The 22,548-nt window shown below is 44.0% G+C and overlaps 1 protein-coding gene across 2 annotated transcripts in view; it reads right to left on the bottom strand.

Annotated features, from left to right (window-relative positions):
* RBKS (ribokinase) overlaps nt 1–22,548 on the bottom strand; it is a 119,509-nt gene that overhangs the window by 24,829 nt on the left and 72,132 nt on the right. The window contains exon 8 of one of the 2 annotated variants that reach the window (XM_011956297.1): nt 15,324–16,071. The exons of the other annotated variant lie outside the window; for it this stretch is intronic. Within the exon in view, the coding sequence (XP_011811687.1) occupies nt 16,006–16,071 (66 nt within the window). The 3' untranslated portion in view covers nt 15,324–16,005. Of the gene's footprint in view, nt 1–15,323; nt 16,072–22,548 lie in introns of those variants that run through there. 2 annotated transcript variants of the gene reach the window in all.

Here is a 22,548-nt window from a genome sequence, read left to right as displayed (position 1 = left end):
TTTACTTTTTAAAAATAAAAAATTGTATTAAAGAAGTTGTGGGGGCCGGGCATGGTGGCTTATGCCTGTAATCCCAGCACTTTGGGAGGCCGAGGCTGGTGGATCACCTGAGGTCGGGAGTTCAAGACCAGCCTGATCAACGTGGAGAAACCCCATCTCTACTAAATACAAAATTAGCTGGGTGTGGTGGTGCATGCCTGTGATCCCAGCTATTTGGGAGGCTGAGGCAGGAGAATTGCTTGAACCTGGGAGGCGGAGGTTGTGATGAGCCGAGATTGCACCATTGCACTCCAGCCTGGGCAATGAGAGTGAAACTCCGTCTCAAAAAAAAAAAAAAAAAAGTTTTAAAAATCCCATGTGTAAGAAGGAAATCAATATCAGTCACTCTTTGTGAATTTGCAAATGGGCCAATTTCTGCCCCTGAATGATTTCTCTTTCTTTTTAAGTAAGTGGACATCTGCTACAAGTCGGGGTGGACTGAAGTGAAGCTCTTTCCTACACTTGGAAATACCCACCTCATTGAGGCAGTTTCCACTGTAATCATGAACTAGACAATGACACTCCCACGAACAATGAGAGGATTGGGAGGAACACTTTTTTTTCTTTTTCTTTTTCTTTTGAGCTGGAGTTTTTGCTCTTGTTGCCCAGGCTGGTGGCAATGGCGCTATCTCAGCTCACTGCAACCTCCGGCTCCCGGGTTCAAGCAATTCTCCTGCCTCAGCCTCCCAAGTAGCTGGGATTACAAGTGTGTGTCACCACGCCTGGCTAATTTTTGTATTTTTAGTAGAGACAGGGTTTCAACATGTTGGCCAGGCTGGTCTCAAACTCCTGACCTTGGGTGATCTGCCTGCTTCGGCCTCCCAAAGTGCTGGGATTACAGGTGTAAGCCACTGTGCCCAGCCTGGGGGGAACACTTTTTAACTGTGACAGTGATTGCCAAAAAACAAAAAACTGAGGCCTGGGATGTTAGTGACAGCCCTGTTGTGATGGTATCCAGCACCCTGTGCCAAGACCACTGCTGGTTTCTTCTGTTTTCAACCAAGAACCGTGACAGAGGCAATCTCCATGTGTTAAACTCTTATGAGAGGTCAGAAATCTTGTCCATGTCTTTCCCTGCTGACTCCTTAGAGTTTTACAATCCCTTAAAAGTACTGGGCATTCAATTAATACTTGCTGATGGACCGTCTCTCAGATGCCCCAGTCTCCACTTTCTCACCAGATGTGAGATGCAGGGGTTCTGTGTTTTTCTTCACAAAGAGGGCAGCAGTTGGACTACTGAGCCCCAAACCAAAAAGAAGCAGGGAGGCTCCTGGCTGACAGGGGCCTTCAGGTCAAAGACAAGAAGGCTGATCTGAAGTCACATTACATCCAACAATGGAAAAACTCTTTGAAATTTAAACATAAAAGGGGCAGAAAAGGCCTTGTACTCTTTACAGAGGAGTGGAAGGGTAAGGAAGAGAGTGAACTTTTCCTGTTTGCTCTGCATCAACAGGCAGCAAAGCTGGGTATTTATATACACACACACAAAACACTGACCTCATTTCATCTTCACACTGACCCCCTGACCACCCCCTACTGAAACTTGAGGGAATTGAGTCTCAGAAACATCCAGTCATTTGTCCAGAGTCACACAGCTGGTAAATGGCAGAGCTGCACTTTGTACCCAGACCCAGCGATTCCTGCTCCCATCATGTTACACCACCCAGTGAAGGTTTGGGGCAAGCAGGCAAGCAGGGAGGGAAAAAGGAAGGAAATCAAGCTGAAAAGAGTCTCCCTTCCTTTTGACATCCTGTAATCCCTTTGTATTTCTCTTAGGACTCAGAGTTCATTGTGCTGAACGTTTTTTGTACAAGACTTTGCTCTGGGACAATCTGAACTCTCTTTAGGGTAGGTACTACTTCTCTGTCCCCCGTTTCTCCTGCTGCCTTGTCCCTTGCTTTGAGCTGACCTGACTCATTGGTCCTGGCTGTATCATGTTCTTCTCTTCCCATGATCTCTTCTAAGGTGACCAGACGGCCCTTGCTGAACTACATGTGACTTTCTTTTGTGTTAGTGAAAATGAAGGTTAGGTTGCCATGGCCCAGAGTTACTTGATATTCTCATTGTTGAATCTATTTATACCACAAAGCTTTCAAGTGCCAATAAATTACTTGGCTGTTGATTCACATCTTCAGTATAACTATTTTTATACACTGGTATGATTTTTTTTTTAAATGGAAAGTGCTTTAAAAGTAGGAGCTGTATTGTATCACCGTGATTTTCCTGTAAGTCAAGTACTTTCCAATCAATCATTCTTAGAATAATGAAATAGTTCTCATTGATACAACATGATGGTTTTAACCTTTTACTGAAAATTATTTTTGTGCCAAAAGGGGTGATGGCATAATTCATCTTCCTTCAATATAATACCCATGTGGCTACTACCCTTTGCCTTCTCACAGTGATTTCCTCTTAAGGAAGAGCTGCTCTTATAGAATGGGTGTGGCATCTGAAACCCCTGCCTTCCTGAGGTCCTTGACACTTCTGGGTTCTGAGTTCTAGTGGTGCCCATGGAGGAAGCTGGGGAATCAGGGAAGCGCAAGGACAGGAAAATTGGCCCCATGGAATACCTGAGCCTTCTAGTGGCGGTGGGAGGGGTGCCGCTGGGGAGGGTTGAGGACTTGGCAGGGCTGGTGAGAGATGACCCCAAGGGGAGAAGCTGAGAGGCGGGCGCCCCTGAGGCCAGTGCCTGGAGCTGGGTATGGGTCTGGGTGGGCAGCCTCTGCTGCTAGGGCCGAAGGCAAGGTTGCCATGGGCGGCTGGTTTCTCACTTCCCTTCCCCTCCGTTTCAGACAATCCTGTCTGTCCATAGCTGCCTCCCTCCCCGCTCCCTCCCATTGTCCCTTGCCTGCCTGGGCCCTGGACTATGGCCATGGATTAGTTCCTTCACTGAACGTACCTGACTCATGTCCCTGCTTCTTAAGGCTCTGCTCTCTTAATAAACGCTGTGGAGCTGGCAAAAATGTGTGACATCCCCAGCAGAGCACACCTCCATGTTAATCTGAGTCTGCTGGTCTGCCATAGCTTTTGTTGTGAGGCTCTGCTCAGAGTCAGGCTCTCTGCTAAGTGCTTTGCATGTTATGGCCTTTGTTTTCATTAGAACCTGGGGGAGGTAGGCTTATTTGGGGCTGTGGTGTATGGTTAGGCAAAGTGGCATTGTGCAAGGGTGCCCAGCTGAGGGCTGAGAGTGGGCTGTGGGCCATGGCCAGCTCACTGAGCTGTGTGCCTATCCAGACGGGCAGCTTCTTCTATAATAATTTGCACAGAGTGTCACAGACGCCAGGAGCAACCCTGGGCCATCCTTATTTTACACTGAGGAAAATGGGATTTAAGGAGGTTAAATCACTTGCCTAGTGTAAAGAAAAGGTGGTAAATGGCAGTTGAGATTTGTACCAAGGTCATCTGTGCAGGAATCCAGCAGCAGAGCAGATGGAGAAGCTATTTTGGGGGAAAGAGACTGCCCACATTTTCCCATTTCCCCATGGGAAGGCTTATGTTTTCTGTAGTGATGAAGAAATACAGGGATGGAGGAGGGAAGGCTGTGAAGGTCCAGTGAGAATCCACTGCATGGGGGGCCCGTTTTCCTCTGTGTGCTCGGGGCAGGAGCAGAGAATATGAACTAGTGTTGTCCTGGGCAGGTGTGGGGGAGGAGCAGGGGTACAAAAGAATCAAAGGTTTCAGGAAAGAATATTTCAGATGAACAACCAGAGAGTCTGACCTGGATCAGGAAAGAAGAGAGGCCAGGAGGGGCTCAACAGCCAAGGAGAAAGTGCAGGGAACTAAGACAAGTGGGAACGGTGTACAAGAGGTGAAAGCCAGGGATTGCTCAGAGAGGAGGATGTGAGGTTTTACCGGAGAACTGAAGTGGTTCCAAGGAGGTACTAGCCATGTCCTGGAGGTTGTCATGGGAGTGGGAGGCTGCAGTGGAGTGGAGGTGAAGAGTCACTGGAGTAGAGGGCATCTAGGAGCTATGAGACTTGGTAATGGTTCATCCTCATGGCACTGAAGTCATCCCACATCATGACAGCATTGGGGCAGAGAGAAAAATGGTCATGTAGACGCCAAAGTCCTAGATAAACACACATGGATCAGGAGAGGAAGTTGGGGTATATGTAGCCGAACAGTTTCAGCTGCTATGAATATAATGGATCCTAAATCAATATCTTTAGCCCAGACTCTCATCTGTCTTTGGATTTGTGTATCTAACCACCTGTGCGCCGGCTCAACCTGGCTCATGTCTCTTGCAGGCAACTCTAACTCAACACGGCTGAAATGAACTCAAAACTCTGCCTTAAAATGGGCCTCTTCTTATCTTTTCAGCTTGTGACACCTCCACACTGAAAACTTGGGGTTCTCCTGGGTATTTCCTTCCCATATACTTAATCAATCACCAGTTGCTGAGTTTAAATCCTAAATGCTTCTCAAATCTGTCCTCTCGTCTCCACGCCTACCCCCACTGCCCCAGTAATGTTCACATCACCTCAGAGGGCCACATTAACTTCCTAGCCAGTCTCCCTGCCTCCAGTCTGGACCCTTCCAGCCCATCCTCTACACTACTGCAAATCTGTCCATGTGGCCTCCGTGCCGTCAACTTCTTAACATGGCACATGAGGTTCCCACTTTTCCAGTTTCATCTCTTACTTCCTCCTATTCACTTAAGGAACTTACTTCTTCCTATTCAGTTATGGGTCTCAGTACATAGAGACACCTCGGCGTGGACTTTTCCCTAGGCTAACTCCTATACTCATTTTTGGAGACGCAGCTTGGGTATTAATTTGGTCATCACATATTTATTGACTAGCACTATGTTCAAAGCACTGTGCTGTCCCTGAAACCACCAGTCTCAGGCCCTCTGGTTGCCCCCTGCCCTCCCCTCGAGGGTAGGACACCTGTCTTCATCACTTCCGTGTCCTGAGACCTAGTGCAGGACCTGGACCATAGCTGAGGTAGGCACTGACTGAACCAAGAACTGTCAGGAGGATGGGTACTGAGCGATGAGGTGAGGAGCACACACTGTCCCAGGAACGCCCTGTAGGAGAATGACAATGGAACAGATGCGAGAAAGTTCTGGTTTGCCAAATTCCAGTTGATAGAAAAGGGGACAAGCTGGAGGAAATGATGGGTATGAAGTGTGGCTGGGAAAAACCCCCCAGTGATGAAAGTCTCCAAGGTAAGACCTTGTCAGGCAGCTCTAACAGATCCCAGACAATCTTGCAAGAATGACGTCACTACCAAGCTTCACTTGTTAGGAATCCGTACCCACGCTGAATGAGTCACTACCCAAACTGTCGAGGGACCCTAACAGTTACAGCCCTTGCATTCCTCCCCGATGTCTTCATGCATTCCATCTCACAAGTAGATGCCACTTTCTTCTCTTTTCAAAACCTCTCCCTACACAAAGCTATTCAGAGCCTACACTGTGGACATGAATTCCCCAGCCATCCTTGTGGTTTTAGAAGCCAGGGAAAAGCAAATGGGATGAAACATGACTAAATCATAAGTCAATGCATTATTTCTTTAAAAAGAATATTGTCAGGGATTTAGGAAAGGGAGAGAGGGCAAATGTAAACCACCAGGGTCTCTGCTACCTCCTACCACCACACTGGGGCCACTAGATTCCACCAACAGCGTCAGCCTTGCTGGCTACACTGGGTTTAGGTCAGAATTTCTTCAAGGGAGAGTGTTTCAAGGAGGGCTGTGCCAGCTGCTGAGATGGCTCATACTTATGCTGGCCCAGGGGCCAGGCTTGCTCTGTGCTTGCTTCCAAGTTCTAAAAATGGGGCTTCTGCCTTGTTCCTGTCTGCAGGAGGCTGAGGCGTGAGTATCTAGCTGACTGAGCCTGGGAACGTAAAAGTCATTCTTTGTCCCTCAAGGGTTAATCACTGACAGGCAGGAGATATGGGTGTCAAACGAACCTGGTTTTAAGTCCTGCCTCTGCCTTTTTGTTAGCTGTGTCTTTTCTTTTTCTTTTCTTTTTTTTTTTTTTTGAGACAGGCTCTTGCTCTGTCACCCAGGTTGGGTTACAGTGGCACAATCACAGCTCACTGCAGCCTCAACCTCTTGGGCCCAAGCAGTTCTCCCACTTCAGCCTCCTGAGTAGCTGGGACTACCGGTGCAAGCCACCACTCCTGGCCAGCTCTGTCATCTTTTAAGAATGGTAAATTCATTGCCTTTTCACTGGCAGTAAAGGTCTTGTGTCATTTTTATTTCTATTCGCACAACTGGAAAATGTGATTTTTTCAACTGGGACAATGCAGTAAATGGTTCGGAATTCAGACAGACCTGGGTTTAAGTCCTGATTTCACCACTTACTAGCTGTGTGACCTCTGGCAAGTTACTCAGCTTTTCCGTGGGTTTACTTACCTGTACAACGGGAACTTGCCTCATAGGGCTATTGTGAAGACTGAATTAAGTAATGTATGTGAAAAGGCTTAGCACAGTGCTTGGCACAAAGCAGGTGTTCAACAAAGGTGAGGCAGACAAAGATGGTATTATCTCAGTGGCCCCTTATGTTGCTCAAGTTTTTGGCAGTGAAAGCCCATGACCTAGGTCAGAGGGGGCCAGACAAGGCATCTAAGAAACAAAGAAGGTCAACATCCTAGGGCACAATCCATAGGATTGTGAGGCAAGGGGTTTACACTGTGACTGGCTTTATGCTTCCAGCTCAGAGTAGACGGATACGGGCGGCCAGGAATGCACTTGGAGGCAGGAAGAGGTGAAGGTCAGTGTCCTGTGGCCCTTGTTTATGAGGGATGCCAGGCTCCAGAGAGTTCCAGCCATGATCACCATTGTGTGCTGGGGTCTCCATTTCCCATGTGTTCATTTGTGGAGGAGGTGCAGAGGGAGAACACTGAGAGGCTTCTGGGCAGAGGCCTAGAGCTGGGGCAGGTGAGGCTGCAGGACAGGATGGGAACAGGGTTACTGCTGGCAGGGACAGCCTGCACATCCTCAGCAATGCCAAGTTGATGGAGCATTCCATTGTCAACCACAGCTAGCCAGCCACTGCACAGAGGGCTGCCACCCATAGAGAGGAGATGTAGCAGAGGCTGGAGGACAGGGAAGGCAGGCTGAACAGATGGTGCAGGAACAATGTGATTTTGGAAGACATTCCTCTAGCAGTGCAGTGCTGGAACCTGAGGTCAGGGCCTATCCTGATTAATGATGGATAAAGGGCCACCTGATCTACTTACTCCATGTGATCAACCTCACCACTCACTCAGAGTGAATAGAAGGGCCCTGCCTACAGCCTTCATTTCATCTGGGGCATGCATTCCCAACTGGGGCTATATCTCCCTGAAAGGAGTCAAAATCCATTCTTGGTGGGGGTGTGTGAAAGAAATCTTAGATATTACACAAATGCTCTCCAAAGGGCCACAGTATAGACACACACACACACACACACACACACACACACACACACACACACACACACAGTCCCAACTTATGATGGTTCGATTTATAATTTTTCAAGTTTATGACAGTATGAAAGTGATACACATTCAGTACAAACTGTAATATAATGTTTGGTAGCTGTGTTAGGCAGTTCTTGCATTGCTATAAAGAAATACCTGAGGCTGGCTAATTTATAAAGAAGAGATTTAACTGGCTCATGGTTCTGCAGCTGTGCAAGCATGGTGCTGGCATCTGCGTGGTTTCTGGGGAGACCTCAGGGAGCTTTCACTCATGGTGGAGGGTGAAGCAGGAGCAGGCATGGTACACAGGAAGAGCAGGAGCAAAAGAGAGTGACGGGGAAGATGCCACGCACTTCTGTTTTTGATACAGGGTCTCACTCTTGTCACCCATGGCTCACTGCAGCCTCAGCCTCCTTAGCACAAGCCAGCCTCCTGTCTCAGTTTCCCGAGTAGCTGGGACTACAGGTGTGTGCCATCTTACCTGGCTAATTTTTGTTTTTTTTTTAGAGACAAGAGTCTTGCTATGTTGCCCATGCTGGTCTTAAACTCCTGAACTCAGGCAATTCACCTACCCTTGCCTCCCAAAGTGTTGGGATTACAGGCATGAGCCACTGTGCCCCACCGCCACACTTTTAAACAACCAGATCTCAAGAGAACTCACTCGCTATTTTGAGGACAGTGGCAAGGGGATGGTGCTAAACCATTCATGAGAAATCCACCCCCATGATCCAATCACCTCCCACCAGGCCCCAGCTCCAACAGTGGGGATTACAATCCAACATGAGATTTGGCAGGGACAACGTCTCAAGTATAGCAGTAGGTTAGCTGTATTAAACGCATTTTCGATTAATTATATTTTCAGTTTACGGTTGGTTTATCTGAATGTAATCCCACTGTAGGTCAAGGAACATATGTGTGTGTGTGTGTGTGTGTGTGTGTGTGTGTGTATGTGTGTGTACGTGGTATAAAAATTTCATGGGGGAAGAGGGAGGGTGATTAGGAAAAAAAAGTCTCAAAAGTTTCCTTGGAGTGGATGATGATAAAAAATAAAGTTTGAGAAAAAAATGAAGCAGGACCTCTTGTCCCAAAGAACTACCAGTGGCCCAGTTAGGGTCTTCTAGTGAGTTAAGAAGCCCTAAGCAGCAACCCTAAGTTCAATGCATGCTAATATCTCCCTGCTTTCCTCCCACTGAACCAGAAATCCCTACCTCTGTCAGCCAGTTCCTCTCCTGTGTACCTCCATCTACAGTCTCCACGGCCACCAGTGAGTCCTGGGGAAGCTCAACCCCTGGGGTGAGGAATTTAACAAGAAGCTGAAAACCAGCATGGCATGGCCTGTCTTTCCCAAGGTGGGAAAGTGGAAAGGTTCTCCCCTATGCAGACAGGACTGAGCTGTCTGTTTGTGAACATACCATTAGGCACAACGCCACTTACACAAGAGCCCAGTTCCACAGCTCAAATCTGAATTTTTCTTTTTCTTTCTTTTCTCTTTAAAAAATATTTTTATAGAGACAGAGTCTCTCTTTGTTGCCCAGGCTGGTCTCAAACTCCTGGCCTCAAGTGATCCTCCGGCCTTGGTCTCCCAAAGTGTTGGCATTACAAGCATGAGCCACTGTACCAGGCCAAAATCTGAATTTTTCTAACTTATCAGTGCATATTTCTATCATAAGGATGAGATCACATCCTTTCCTGAACCTCAACCTTGCAGCCTTCCCTAACCAGGTCAGTTTATGAGCATCATGAAGGACAGTGAGAGTTCAGTTTTCTTATCATTATTATGTAAGTACTGATTTTTTTTTCTAAAGAAATCTGTAGGGAACATGACAAACCATTACGTTGCAAATGTTCGTGACTTTGCATTCTACTACCAGCCACCTTGATTTTTGACATTTAAATTTCAATTATTAGCCAGGTGTGATGGCTCATGTCTGTAATCTCAGCACTTTGGGAGGCTGAGGCGGGAGGATCAGTTGAGGCCAGGAGTTCAAGACAAGCCTGGGCGACATGGTGAGACCCTGTCTCTACAGAAAATACGAAAATTAGCTGGGTTTGGTGGCATGCACTTATAGTCCTGCCTACTTGGGAGGCAGAGGTGGGAGGATTGATTGAGTCAGGGGGTGGAAGTTGCAGTGAGACAAGATTGTGCCCCTGCTGGATTGTGCCACTCCATCCTGGGTGACAGAGTAAGACTCTGTCTCAAAAAAAAAAAAAAAAAATCTATTAGTCTGAGATAATCCATTTTTTAATTACTCTGCAATTAAAAGACAGAGCACGGGCCAGGTGCAGTGACTCACGCCTGTAATCCCAGCACTTTGGGAAGCCAAGGTGGGTAGATCACTTGAGGTCAGGAGTTTGAGACCAGCCTGACTGACATGGTGAAACCCCATCTACACACAAAAAAAGTACAAAAATTAGCAGGTGTGGTGGTGTGCACCTGTAATCCCAGCTACTTGGGTGGCTCAGGCAGGAGAATCACTTGAATCTGGGAGGTGGAGATTGTTGTAAGCTGAGATCGTGCCACTGCACTCCAGCCTGGGTGACAGAGCGAGACTCTCAAGAAAAAAAAAAAAAGTATTTTCCGGCAAGGTATTTCAAATGACCACTTTCATATGAATCAAGTCTAAAACCGCATGCAGCAAAGTTTTGATATTATTTTTGCTTCTGTTGTTTAAATAGGCACTTTTTTTTGGTCTTGGCTCTATAATGCATTAGCTATTGGATTTTAAAAAATATGTATAATTAATATACATGTAATACAGCCATTGAAAGTATACAATTCAATGTTCTTCGGTATAGAGTTGAGCAACCATCACCACAATCTAATTTTAGAAATGTTCATCTCCCTTGAAAGAAACCTCACATTCATTAACAGTCACTCCTTATTCCTCCCCACCATCCCCAGGCCTAGGAACCACTTATCTACTTTGTCTCTAGAGATTTGTTAAGTGGGGACACATTTTTGAGCCAAATCATTTCATATTCTAATTCTGTAATTAACCAATAGCTTATTGTTTCATAATTATCCAATAATGGAACCATAATTAACCAATTATTAATATACTCACACCTAATCTTGATTTTAGCTGACACTTTGTGTGAAAAGTGAAGTTGGTGTTGGCCAGGTGGTTCTGGTTACTGAAACTTCATTCCCAATAAGCACTGAGGCAACAGGTTTAGCTTCCTTCCTGCCCAGAAGTGTTCATTAAAGAGTTTGTAAAGTTTTCAAATTAAATTATAAATGCACCAGAAGCTTGCTGTTAAAGAGTTCCTGGTCAGGCACGGGGGGCTCAAGCTTGTAATCTCAGCACTTTGGGAGGCCAAGACCGGTGGATTGCTTGAGCTCAGGAGTTTGAGAACAGCCTGGGGAAGATGGCAAAGCCTCGTCTCTACAAAAAAATGCCAAACTTTAGCCAGGTGTGGTGGTGCACACCTGTGGTCCCAGGTACTCTGAGGTGGGAGGATTGTTGAAGCCCAGGAAGTCGAGGCTGCAGTGAGCTGTGCACTCTAGCCTGGGTGACAGAGTGAGACCTTGTCTTAAAAAAAAAAAAAAAAAAAAAGAATTTCTATGATGAAGTTGTCTGTAAAGGCTAATCTCTAAGGTAAAAATCCATCCGCATTCTTCTTGAACACAGATACATCAGGGGTGTCTAATCTTTTGGCTTCCCTGGCCCACACAGGAATAAGAATTGTCTTGGGCCACAAAATACACTGACGATAGCTGATGAGGTTTAAAAAAATCGCAGAAAAATTCTCATAATGTTTTAAGAAAGTCTACAAATTTGTGTTGGACAAACTTGCATTAACTGGTTTGGTCTGTAAATCTTGGTTTCCATAGATCTGATTTTCTTGAGGGCTTTTCTTTTTGGTCTCTCTGCAGTGATTAATGTGTGGCAATGAGCACTGAGCTCCCTCCTTGAAGGTCCAGACACCCCTGCACAGGCATAAAATGATGGTTTTAGGATAGACCCTTGCACTGTTGGTGTGTGCCATGTTCTAGGCATGAGAGCTTCAGTATCCACGCAACGTAGTTAGCCCTGATGGCTCATTTCCGAGCTTTCCTGGGACCTTGTAGGGAACAGCAAGTTTGAAAATTGATATATATATATATATATATATATATATATATATATATTTTTTTTTTTTTTTTTTTTTTTTTTTGAGACTGAGTCTCACTCTATCGCCCAGGCTGGAGTGCAGTGGCGCGATCTCAGCTCACTGCAACCTCTGCCTCCCGGGTTCAAGCGATTCTCCTGCCTCAGTCTCTTGAGTAGCTGGGATTACAAGTGTGCACCACCATGCCTGGGAAATTTTTATATTTTTAGTAGAGATGGGTTTTCACCATACAGGCCAGGCTAGTCTCAAACTCCTGATCTCAAGTAATCCACTCACACTGGCCTCTTAAAGTGTTGGATTACAGGTGTGAGCCACCACACCCAGCCAAAAAATGGATATATTTTTCTTTTCTTTTTTTTGAGACAGGGTTTCACTCTGTTGCCCAGACTGGAGTGCAATGGCACAATCTCAGCTCACTGTAGGCTCAACCTCCTGGGCTCAAGTGATCCTCTTACCTCAGCCTCCCAAGTAGCTGGGACTACAGGTAGGTGGTTAATTTTTTTGGTATTTTTTTTGTAGAGTCAGGGTTTTGCCATGTTGCCAGGTCTCAAACTTCTGGGCTCAAACGATTTTCCAGCCTCGGCCTCCCAAAGTGCTGGGATTAAAGGCGTGAGCCACCAGGACCGACCTGAAAATGGATATATTAATATTTTCCTCGCATTTTATAGCTACTAATCAGACAATGGTTTTTCTCTCTTAATACCAGATGAATTGTTGGACTGAAATGGCAGAATCTGAGACACAGCCATAAGGCCATTATATAGACAAAAAGGAATATCTGGCCAGCGAAATGATAAATATAAGCCTTTGCCCCACTCATTTCCCTGACATAATGCGCAGGCTACCAGAATTCTGCCTGCAGAGTGACATTACTTTCACTTTTCCACAGCACTTCCTGGTTTACAGGGCATGTTTGCAGATGTGATTAAATTTGAATTTCATTGCAATCCTGTGAGGTAGGTAGGGTGGGTCTTTGATTTTCTACATGAGAAACCAAGTGTAAGAACTTGCTCAAGGTCAAATGGCTAGGTGATAGAACTGAACACCTTGGTTCAAGCCCAGTCCCCATGAAAGCAGTCCTCTGAGGAGGCCATGAATGTATTCTAACTTTGCTCAAAAATATTTTGAAACTTCTCTTCAGTACCTTCAAATCTGTAGCATATCTTTGAATATCTTCAATGGAGGCACATTTCATCTCAGTCAGTGGTTCTGAAACTTAAGCGTGCACTGGAATCGCCTGGAGGGCTTGTTAAAACACTGACTGCCGGGCTCCATCCCCAGAGTTTCTGATCCATTAAATCTAAGGTGGGGCCTGGGATTTGTGTTTCTAAAGACTTCCCAGGTGATGCTGATACTGCTGGCATTAGGGCCATATTTTGAGAATCATATCCTAAGGAATTTATTTCTGGAAAGAGTGAATTGTTTAAAGCCGAGTCTAATTATTAAGGTGAGGGATCAAGCTAGGGAACTCCACCATTGGCCAAAAGCAATGGACAACTGTAAAGAACAAGATCAGCTCTGGCAAAAATTCAAATAAAGAGCTCCAAAAAGGTTCTGAAAACAACATGTGGTCTGAATGTGAAGCTTCCCAACGTGACCACTTTAAAAGGAAGAACACTCTTAGATGTGTGCTAAAGAATTCTCACAAGTGTACAGGAACATCTTGTACAAATTTACACTGTGAGATGTTCACTATCAACCTTTTATACTCCAGCTTCGGAAAAAAGAAACCATGGCGGTAACACCCACATTAGTACTGTATTAAGGAGGGATTAATATTTACAACAGCTGAACTCACTATACTGGCATGGCAGAGGTCTTTTTTTTCTTTTTTTGAGACAGTGTCTTGCTCTGTCACCCAGGCTGGAGTGCAGTGGTGCAGTCACGGCTCACTGTAGCTTTGCCCTTCCTGGACTCAAACGATCCTCCCAACTCAGCCTCCTGAGTAGCTATGACTACAGGCACTTGCCATCTCGCCTGGCTATAAAAAATTGTTTCTGTAGAGATGGGGTCTCTCTGTGTGGCACAGGCTGGTCTCCAGCAACTCCTGGGCTCAAGTGATCCTCTTGTCCTGGCCTCCCAAAGTACTGGGATTCCAGGAGTGAGGCACTGCGCCCGGCCACCAGAGGTCCTTTCTATGCTGCAAAGGTGTGATGAGGAGGGAAACTCCAACTCTTCCTGAGTTTTTGGTTGTGATTGGAATGGAAAAGGTGAAAATATTTAATTTTGGATGCCAGAAATAAATATGCAGTATTTTGTGTGTGTGTGGGGAATCCCAGCAGAAAGGAAAAAAAAATGAACTACATTAGATACTTGAGCTGAGAGAAAGTCAATCCTTCATGTCACAGCAGGGAAAAAAAGAGGCGGAGGACTGCCTAAATATTGGTTCTATTTTAATTCCAATTCTACATTACATTAAACTCTCCTTGTACTCCTCTCTAATTTACAGCAAATGCTGACACAAATTGGTATGCCTTCTCTTCTTTGACATCAGTGTTTCTCTTGAATTATGTATTTCTATCTGGAATGAGGTTTATGAGGCTAAAGCCTTTTTTCATTAAGATAGGTGAGAACAGAGAAGGATCAATAAGGGGTTGAATGCAAAATCAAAGTAAGGTGGGGCTAAGATATGCTCAGGGCAGCACTGCCCTGCCCAAAGCAACTGTAAGTAGTATTACCAATGACACTAATCTTCTGAATTTCAATACACTGATTAAATTTCAACCTACTACAGAACAAGAAAAACTCTATTAACCTTCATCCCAGAACTGCCAGATTCCTCCTTTATTGGTACCCTACAAGTATTTAGTAACGATTTGTAAAAAAAGAGTACAGATAATCATAACTGCATCACTTGGAATCCATCTAAAATTGAGTCAAAGACAAAAGAAATCCCCTGCCTGACGCAGTGTGTCTCGGTCATCTCAGCCTTCACACAGGTTGAGGTGCTTGGTTGTGGTGCTCAACCTACCTCACAGTTTGGTGCCATGGACAGATGTGGCCCCACTATTGGTGATAAATGGCTCCTGGTCCAAGTCAGTCATTAGTTCATACTGACAGAGGCCAGTGGCTGGCTCCATCTGGGGCCTGACTGTGTCTCAGGGTCCATTCTCAGCTTTGTTAGTTTGTGATAGGCTCTGGGCTGGCTGGTCAGACCAGGACTGAAGTGGAGCATTTTGATGAAGCTGTTTTGAGATAACATTTGCGTCAAAATGACCATGTAAAAATGTCGATATACTGTCTTGTATTACCAAATAATATACAGAACAGACATGCCTGATCCTTTCCCTTTTCTATACCTCATTCCACCCTCAGCCTAAGCCTGAGCCTCACCCTATAGGTAATCTTCAGCCATCTCTGAAAACTCTTCCATTTTTAATCTTTACCTATCACTCACTTCACCCCAGGAATGGGAACTGGAGATAAGATGAAGCTCTTTGTTTTTTCACATTTCTTGATAATTAAAAAAGAATATTTTCTGTTTTGCTTATAATAATGTGAAAATTGTCCGTGAGTCAATATGGCTACATCAATGCAGCTCAACCATAATGTTCTTTGGCTGAAACTGGCTGTGCCCAGTAGCCTTATGGTGATGTGGCTTACCCACTGGCATATCCCTTGTTTGGCCAGCCTAAGGAACATGGGAAGGACACTGTCACCCTGAGAGTGTGCTTGGGCCAGGAGCCCAGTGGGCTGCTCTAGCCTCTCTTCAAGTTCAGGGGCAGGTGCTGCTCCCAGCCATGGCCCTCACCGCTCTGCTGGCTGGCAAGCTGCTGAGAAGAATGGCCTGTGGAGGCTGAAAATTTGCTGAAAACCCCATTCTGCCCAAAATGTCTGCGGTGGGTTAATTTATTCTATAATTTAAAGAATTCCACATTAATAAAAGAGAAGTGGAATCCTGAGAGTGAGCTAAAAATGGAATTAAAAAGGGCCCATTCTTCAGGCAATATTAATGAGAGCTTTGTATATATATTGGTGAATAAATGGCAATTAAAACTAAAATGTCTGTTAGTGATTCACTGAGTTCTAAAGGTTGGCCTTTTGCCTTTTGTGGTCAGCAATCGCCTTTTTTTTGTGACTCCACCATTCTAGACAGAAAACAATTAATCCAGTAGGACTTAATATCTTACAAAAGATTCGCTAAAATATTTTCTGCCAAATGTTCATCTTCTAACAGCTGCTTTTTTATTTCAGTGAGATGTACTTGAAATAAAATCATTGTTCTTCAAGAAAAATGCATGCTAAATAATATAGAGCTACCAGATTATTAAACAGCAAAGGCATTTCATAATATTAGCACCAACCACAGGTTCCACTTCTGCTGATGCACAAAATTTTGAGTAATTAGTCATTGCACAATGTTGTATTTATATTCGTTTTTGCTTGAGCTGTTAGGCCACAAAATCAGTAGGCAGTTGCTGTTATAAAAGGATTCTCTGGGTTATTTATAATGTTTCTGCTTCTTCACACTTGCTGCTTCACTCTTGGGTCTTGAGCCAGGTCTACACTGTGAAAATGAAGGAAGGAACTGAGCAATTGTTCTGTGAATCTAACTGCACTGAAAGCTGATGTGGATGATTCACAACCAACTGTGTCTGTCTTGGCTGGTGCACCTGGTATATTTGTCTACACAACTCAAATTCGTCATATACTGGCTGATTTGTCACTTTATCAGGGAAGGATGCATAATTACGTGAAGGCTGTGTTTCCACCAGGAATAAGCTAGTGTCTAAGGCACAGGTGGTAGGGCAAGTATCTGAACTAGCATTATGTTGCAAAAGAGTTACTTCAGTTACTTTAAATGAAGGATCGATTTCTGCTCCAAATGCTTGCCTGTTACACACATCAGTGATTCCCTAGAAGCCAGGCATACCGGATGGAAGGGCATTTAGGGATCACCTGAGATTTTAATTTTATTTTTTTTGTAAGTTATACAGGCATCTTTCTGTGCTGTCTGCAGAGAATCACTGATGACAGGAACTCTTTCTAGTGGGAGTAGGTTTTAGCCTTTACGTGAGTCAGAGTAAAAAAAATGTGGAAAACCACTCAGACTGACAGAATGATCTGTTTGTTTCAACTATGAAATAATCATCTTAGTTATCTCTCCCCGTCCCCACTTTTTTTTTAAGGAAATGAACTATCTTTATGTCATCTGAATTCCCATGAGCTCTCAAACCCACTTCTCAGAATCCCCATTTCCACTTCCCTAGTCCAGGCTGCCACCATCTCTCACCCAGATCAATACAACAGTCTCTGGACTGTTCTCCCTGACGCCAGTCTTGTAAACTCCAATTTATTCTTCATACAGCAGCCATATTAATCTTTTTATACAGTATAAATCTGATCAAATGCATCCCTTGCTTACATGGCTCCCCATTGCCCTCAGAAGTGTGAATTCCCCGAAGTGGCAAAGGAGACCTTTTACAACCCAACCCTGCCACCTCTCCACCTCATCCTTTCCCATTCTCCTTTGTACTCAGGTCTTTCCAAACAGAACTGTTTGAAGCAGCACAAATACGCCATGTTCCCTTTAGCTGCTTCATGAGCTGCAGCGTCTGCCTGGGTGCCACTTTACCAAGCGGCCTCTGCCTTATCCTTCAGCTCGGCTCCTCCCCTTACCCTCTCAAACAGCTTCCCTGGGCTCCTCAGGCTAGGTGGGCTCCCTCCACTACATCACCATGAGACTTCTCATTCTGACTGTATGGACTATGCACTCTTCTAGATTCCAAGCTCTTTGTGGCCAGCGACTGTCTTATTGTGTCGGTGTGTCCCTGGTATACCAGTGTATATCCACTGTGTGGCATGTGGGAAATTCAAAGTGTGCTGAATAAGAAAGTATACAGTGGGATATGCCTCATTCCATTTTGCCATTCTTTCCAATAGGGTATTTCCTATTTCTTAAGGAACTGTTTCCAGTTCTAGAGGTCGCTTTTGTATCATTAGTCTTGGAACTCCCACGATGCTCTGAGAATAAGATGAAAGGCAGCCTGAGGACCCTGACTGTGATCACTGCCTGTGAAGAAACCCAATTTAAGCTTCTCTTTGTAGCAATGTTGTAGCCTAGAGTTCTGAAAACTCTCCTTCTACAAGATACTCAGAATTCTGGGATAAAACAGAAACCTTATTACTATTAATATATCTAAAAAATAGAATTAAGATTTTCCCAGAGTCCAAAAACAAAGAGAGTTCTAAAAACTAGCATGGCGAGAGCATAAACTATGGCCATCCAAGCAGTGTGCTGGTCCTGCTAATCTTGGGGCTTCAGTTTTAAGGGCCATGTTTGGACAAAAGGTGGGTTTCAAGCAAAGTGGAATGCTGGAACTAAGATTCCTACAGAAAAGATGAACCAGGAAAAAAAAAATTCCAGCACCGGCTCAGAGAATCAGCAACAAATCCTATTACTGAGACTTCGTAATGTGATCCTGTTTTTAGGCAGTTTGGGTTTTGAAATTTATACTACCTGTGTGGCCAGAAATTCACAAGCCAAGAAATTAAAATAAAAGTATTCCTCAGCTAGGGATACTCCTGGGGCAGCAGGCAGAAGCAAAGGCAAATTTCTCTGGCAAGAAATACCTTCAACCTAGACTACATAGGATTCTCAGAGATAAAGTACCACTGACGATAAGCTCACACACAGCCCACAACTATAAAACATATGACAAAACAATCTACCATGAAACAGAGTAAACAGACACGAAATTAGTCCTCAGCAATTTCAGATAATAGAGTCAGCTAAAAGAAACTACAGATATATGTTTAAAATGATTAAAGACAAAATAAGAAATTTTGGCTGGGCGCGGTGGCTCAAGCCTGTAATCCCAGCACTTTGGGAGGCCAAGATGGGCGGATCATGAGGTCAGGAGATCGAGACCATCCTGGCTAACACGGTGAAACGCCGTCTCTACTAAAAAATACAAAAAAAACTAGCCGGGCGAGGTGGCAGGCGCCTGTAGTCCCAGCTACTCGGGAGGCTGAGGCAGGAGAATGGCGTGAACCCGGGAGGCGGAGCTTGCAGTGAGCTGAGATCCGGCCACTGCACTCCAGCCTGGGTGACAGAGCAAGACTCCGTCTCAAAAATAAAATAAAATAAAATAAAATAAAAAAGAAATTTTAAAATAAGAATCTACCATATGAAAGCATGGGCAGGTTTGAGATAGAATCAAATGGAAATTTTAGAAATAAAATATGTGGTTTCTATACACAAAAACAGGTTTCTAAACAAATCAGACATGGCTAAAAAGACAATTAATGAACTGGGCAAAAGACCTGAAGAAATAACCCAGAATATAGCACTGAGAGACCAGGATATGGAAATTATGGAAGAGACAAAATTTAAAAGACATGAAGAATAGAAAGAGAAGGTCTACATATATCTCTATCTATATATCTCTATCTATATATATGTGGAGAGAGAGAGAAAGAGACAGAGAGAGAGAGAGAGAATGAATATCTAACAGGGTTCCCAGAGAAAATAGGGGAAAGGCAACAATAAGAGAAAATGGTTGTGAGTTTTTCAGCATTGACGAAAAACATAAATACTGAGATTCAGGAAGAAGAGTCATAAGCAGTATAAATAAATTCAGATCTAGGTTCCCTGTAGTAAAACTGCAAAATGGCAAAGAACAAGAGACATTTTAATAAACAAATACTGTCTTCAAATGTATTATTAATAGCTAAGGTCTGTCTGGCTCAGCGTGTTGGCTCATGCCTGTATTTCCAGCACTTTGGGAGGCTGAGGTGGGAGGATTGCTTGAAACCAGGAAGGAGTATGAGACAAGGCTGTGCAACAAAGTGAGACTCCAGCTCTAGAAAAAAAAAAAAAAAATCAGCTGGGCATAATGGTAATATGCCTGTGGTCCCAACTACTCAGGAGGCTAAAGTAGGAGGATGGCTTGAGCCCAGGAGTTTGAGACTACGGTGAACTACGATGGTGCCACTGCACTCTAGCATGGGTGGCAAAGTGAGACCCAATCTCTTAAAAGAAAAAAAGCTAACTTCTTCGTAGTACTAAGCGTCTTAAACACAGGAGTCACAGTGTGTTTGTAATATTTTATTTCTTAAAAACTATCAGAAGCAAAAATAGCAAAATGTTAAAAATTAATAAAGCTAGGTGGTGAGTCAATGGATGTTCATGATATTATTCTCTATACAGTTCAGTGTGGTTGAAATATTTCATCATTTGAAGGAAGGAAGAATAAAAGGAGGAAAGGAAGGAAGGAAAGAGAGGCAATCTGATTTGGCTTGGACTAGTGAGGGGAGAAATAAATGTATGTATTTGATGCAAATTATAGTCACATACAACTTGATCTAAACAATTAGATTCCTACATACTAACACTAAAAGTTAAAGAGAATACTAAACGAAGGGAAAAGATTTTCCTAATTGGGAACAGGACAGTCATGGGGAACACACCTAGCAGATGTCACTATAATCTTTCTTTTTCTACTTTTGGTTTGCTTCACCAAGGAAAGAAAACAATATAACATTTTCAGTTTTTAGAGCATCTCTTAGGGGAGATGTACTTCACCTAATCTCTGGATCCCTTTGATCTCCAAATCCATAACTTTTTCAGGGGCTGTACCACAGTATAGAACACTTTTGTATTTGTTCTTAAAGGAACTGAAATAGGAAGAGGAAAGCAAGAATGAATTGCTTTATAGCTGCTTTAAACTCTGTCCCACAGCAGTACATTCTTTTCACACACACGTACACATAAGCACATGGCATTCATGCAATTAACTGTTTATTCACAGTACATGCCATCAACATAGACAAGCAAAGTATACACACCATTAACCTACAACACACACACACACATGCACACACTTTTATACAAAGGGCAGAGTACAGCAAGCTATGAACCAGACACCTCTTTTTCTATTCCCTTGTTCAACTCTATCAGCAATAATGGCCATTGAGGGCAATGGGCATGGCTCCCACTGCCATGGGTTCTATGGTTTGGCTCTGGGCATTTTTTTTTTCTTTTTTTGAGACAGGGTCTCACTGTTGCCCAGGCTGGAGTACAGTGGAATGATCTCAGCTCACTGTAGCCTTGGCCTCCCAGGCTCAAGTGATCCTCCTGCCTCAGCCTCCCAAGTAGTGGGGATTACAGATGTGTGCCACCATGCTGGCTAACTTTTTTTGGCCAAGACCGGGTTTTGCCATGTTGCCCAGGCTGGTCTTGTACTCCTGAGTTCAATCTGCCCACATCTGCCTCCCAAAGTGCTGGATTACAGGCATGCACCATCGCGCCTGGCTCTAGGTGGTTTTTTTCACCTCCTCATAATTTCAGGTCTACCCTAGAAACACTGTCACTCAATGGAAACCACTTAGAAAATGTATTGTGTTGTCCTGGCAGGTTTGCTCCTGAGAACACCATTACAACATCCCAGGAAGATGGGTGAGGAGTAGACCCCAGGCTCACTGCCATATTACCACACCAATGTCTTAGAAGCTTAAGGAGGGTGGACAGGTGGGGTTAGATGTAGGAAGCTAAGAGGAAGCAAAATCCTAATCGCAGATGGGTAAGCAAGATCTTATAACCTTATACAATCCCCTCTTACTGGGCAGAGGGACTATTTTATGTCTAGGCCCACAGAACATTCTAAATCTAGATTTAGTCCTCTCTTGACTTTTTCCAAGGCTGAAACAACAGTTCCTTTTCTGTACTCTACATCCACTTCCATACCCCTCTTCTCTACTACCATATTCCTCTTTCAGTCCCTGGCCATATTTGAGTTCTGAAGCAGGGCCAGGGGCCCACATCTCCTCAGGGAGCCCCTAAGCTGTCGGGCGGTAGTCACATGTATACGCATGTCCAGGTCTGACCGTGGGACAGTACCTTGGGAAAATGGAGAAAACAGCCTTAGCTTTGGCCCTGGTTCAATTCCTCAAAGTGAAGATGACATTTCTGGTAAGCAGTTACAATTAGATTTCTGGAGCCCTGGGTATTCAACTGATCACATGCAGGATTAAGAAAGATAATTTAAAATATTGAATTCTGCCTGATTAGCTAATAAATGAGGTGATCTGTTGATGTGGAAGTAATGTAATAGAGCTAATATGGCCCCCTGGGCATGACAGATGTCTTGTGCCTTGTCTATCCATCTCTTCTGCAATTACCTTGTCCTCTGTCCTTTCCTTACAGTCAGTGAACTTCTTTTTGTCTTCTTCATTTTTTCTAGCCACCAGAGTCTGCAGAGTTTTACTAATATCACTTCTAAGGCTAACAGGGCTATTTCGGAACTTCATTTGGGTTTTCTTTATTCTATGATGACGATTTCAGAGATGTTGTGCACTCTCTGTAACTTAGTTTTTTGGCCTGGCCTTTGTATGACTGTAGATAAAACAATCTAAGGATATGTTTAAAAGTGGAAAACTGGGTAATTATTCTGTTTGCAAATCATTTATAGGGAGCATTTATATCTAAGATTATTGTTTCCCTGGGCATCTTAAATGTAGAACCTAAAGAATGTAAGAAATCCAATTGATCCCCTAGTCCCCTGAGAAAACTAAGGCTCAGGGAGGGTAAGCGACTCTTAACACTCAAACTAGTTACTTTCCCAGAAGGAACTAGAACTCTTTTATTATTTGCAGAGGGCCTGTTATTATATGCCAAGCATTGTACTAAGCAGTGGGGTTGCCCAAAGAGAACTCTCTGAGATGAACCTTAAGGATGGGCAGGAGGTTGCCTCAACTAAAAAGCTAGTTTGTGAATGTTAAAAAATAAGAATCACATTTTCACTAACCTTTATAGTTTAGCTCCTACTTAAATAAATTTAAAGAAAAAATGATTTGGTTATAGTCTCTGAGAGTAGTGCACCTCTCCTCCAGGTTTGATCATTCAATGATGAGAATGAAAGAACATGAGTTGTTCCAGAACCTTTGCTGTTTGGAATGGGCATGATCCTGCAAATCACTGTCCATGTGTATTAGTCCATTTTCACACTGCTATAAATACCCAAGAGTGAGTAATTTATCAAGA

This window comes from Colobus angolensis, unplaced genomic scaffold (genome assembly GCF_000951035.1).
Source record: "Colobus angolensis palliatus isolate OR3802 unplaced genomic scaffold, Cang.pa_1.0 Scaffold413, whole genome shotgun sequence".
NCBI classification, from domain to species: Eukaryota; Metazoa; Chordata; class Mammalia; order Primates; family Cercopithecidae; genus Colobus; species Colobus angolensis.
The sequence above is the reverse complement of the archived record's forward strand: the minus strand, read 5'-3'. Positions and strand labels throughout refer to the sequence as shown.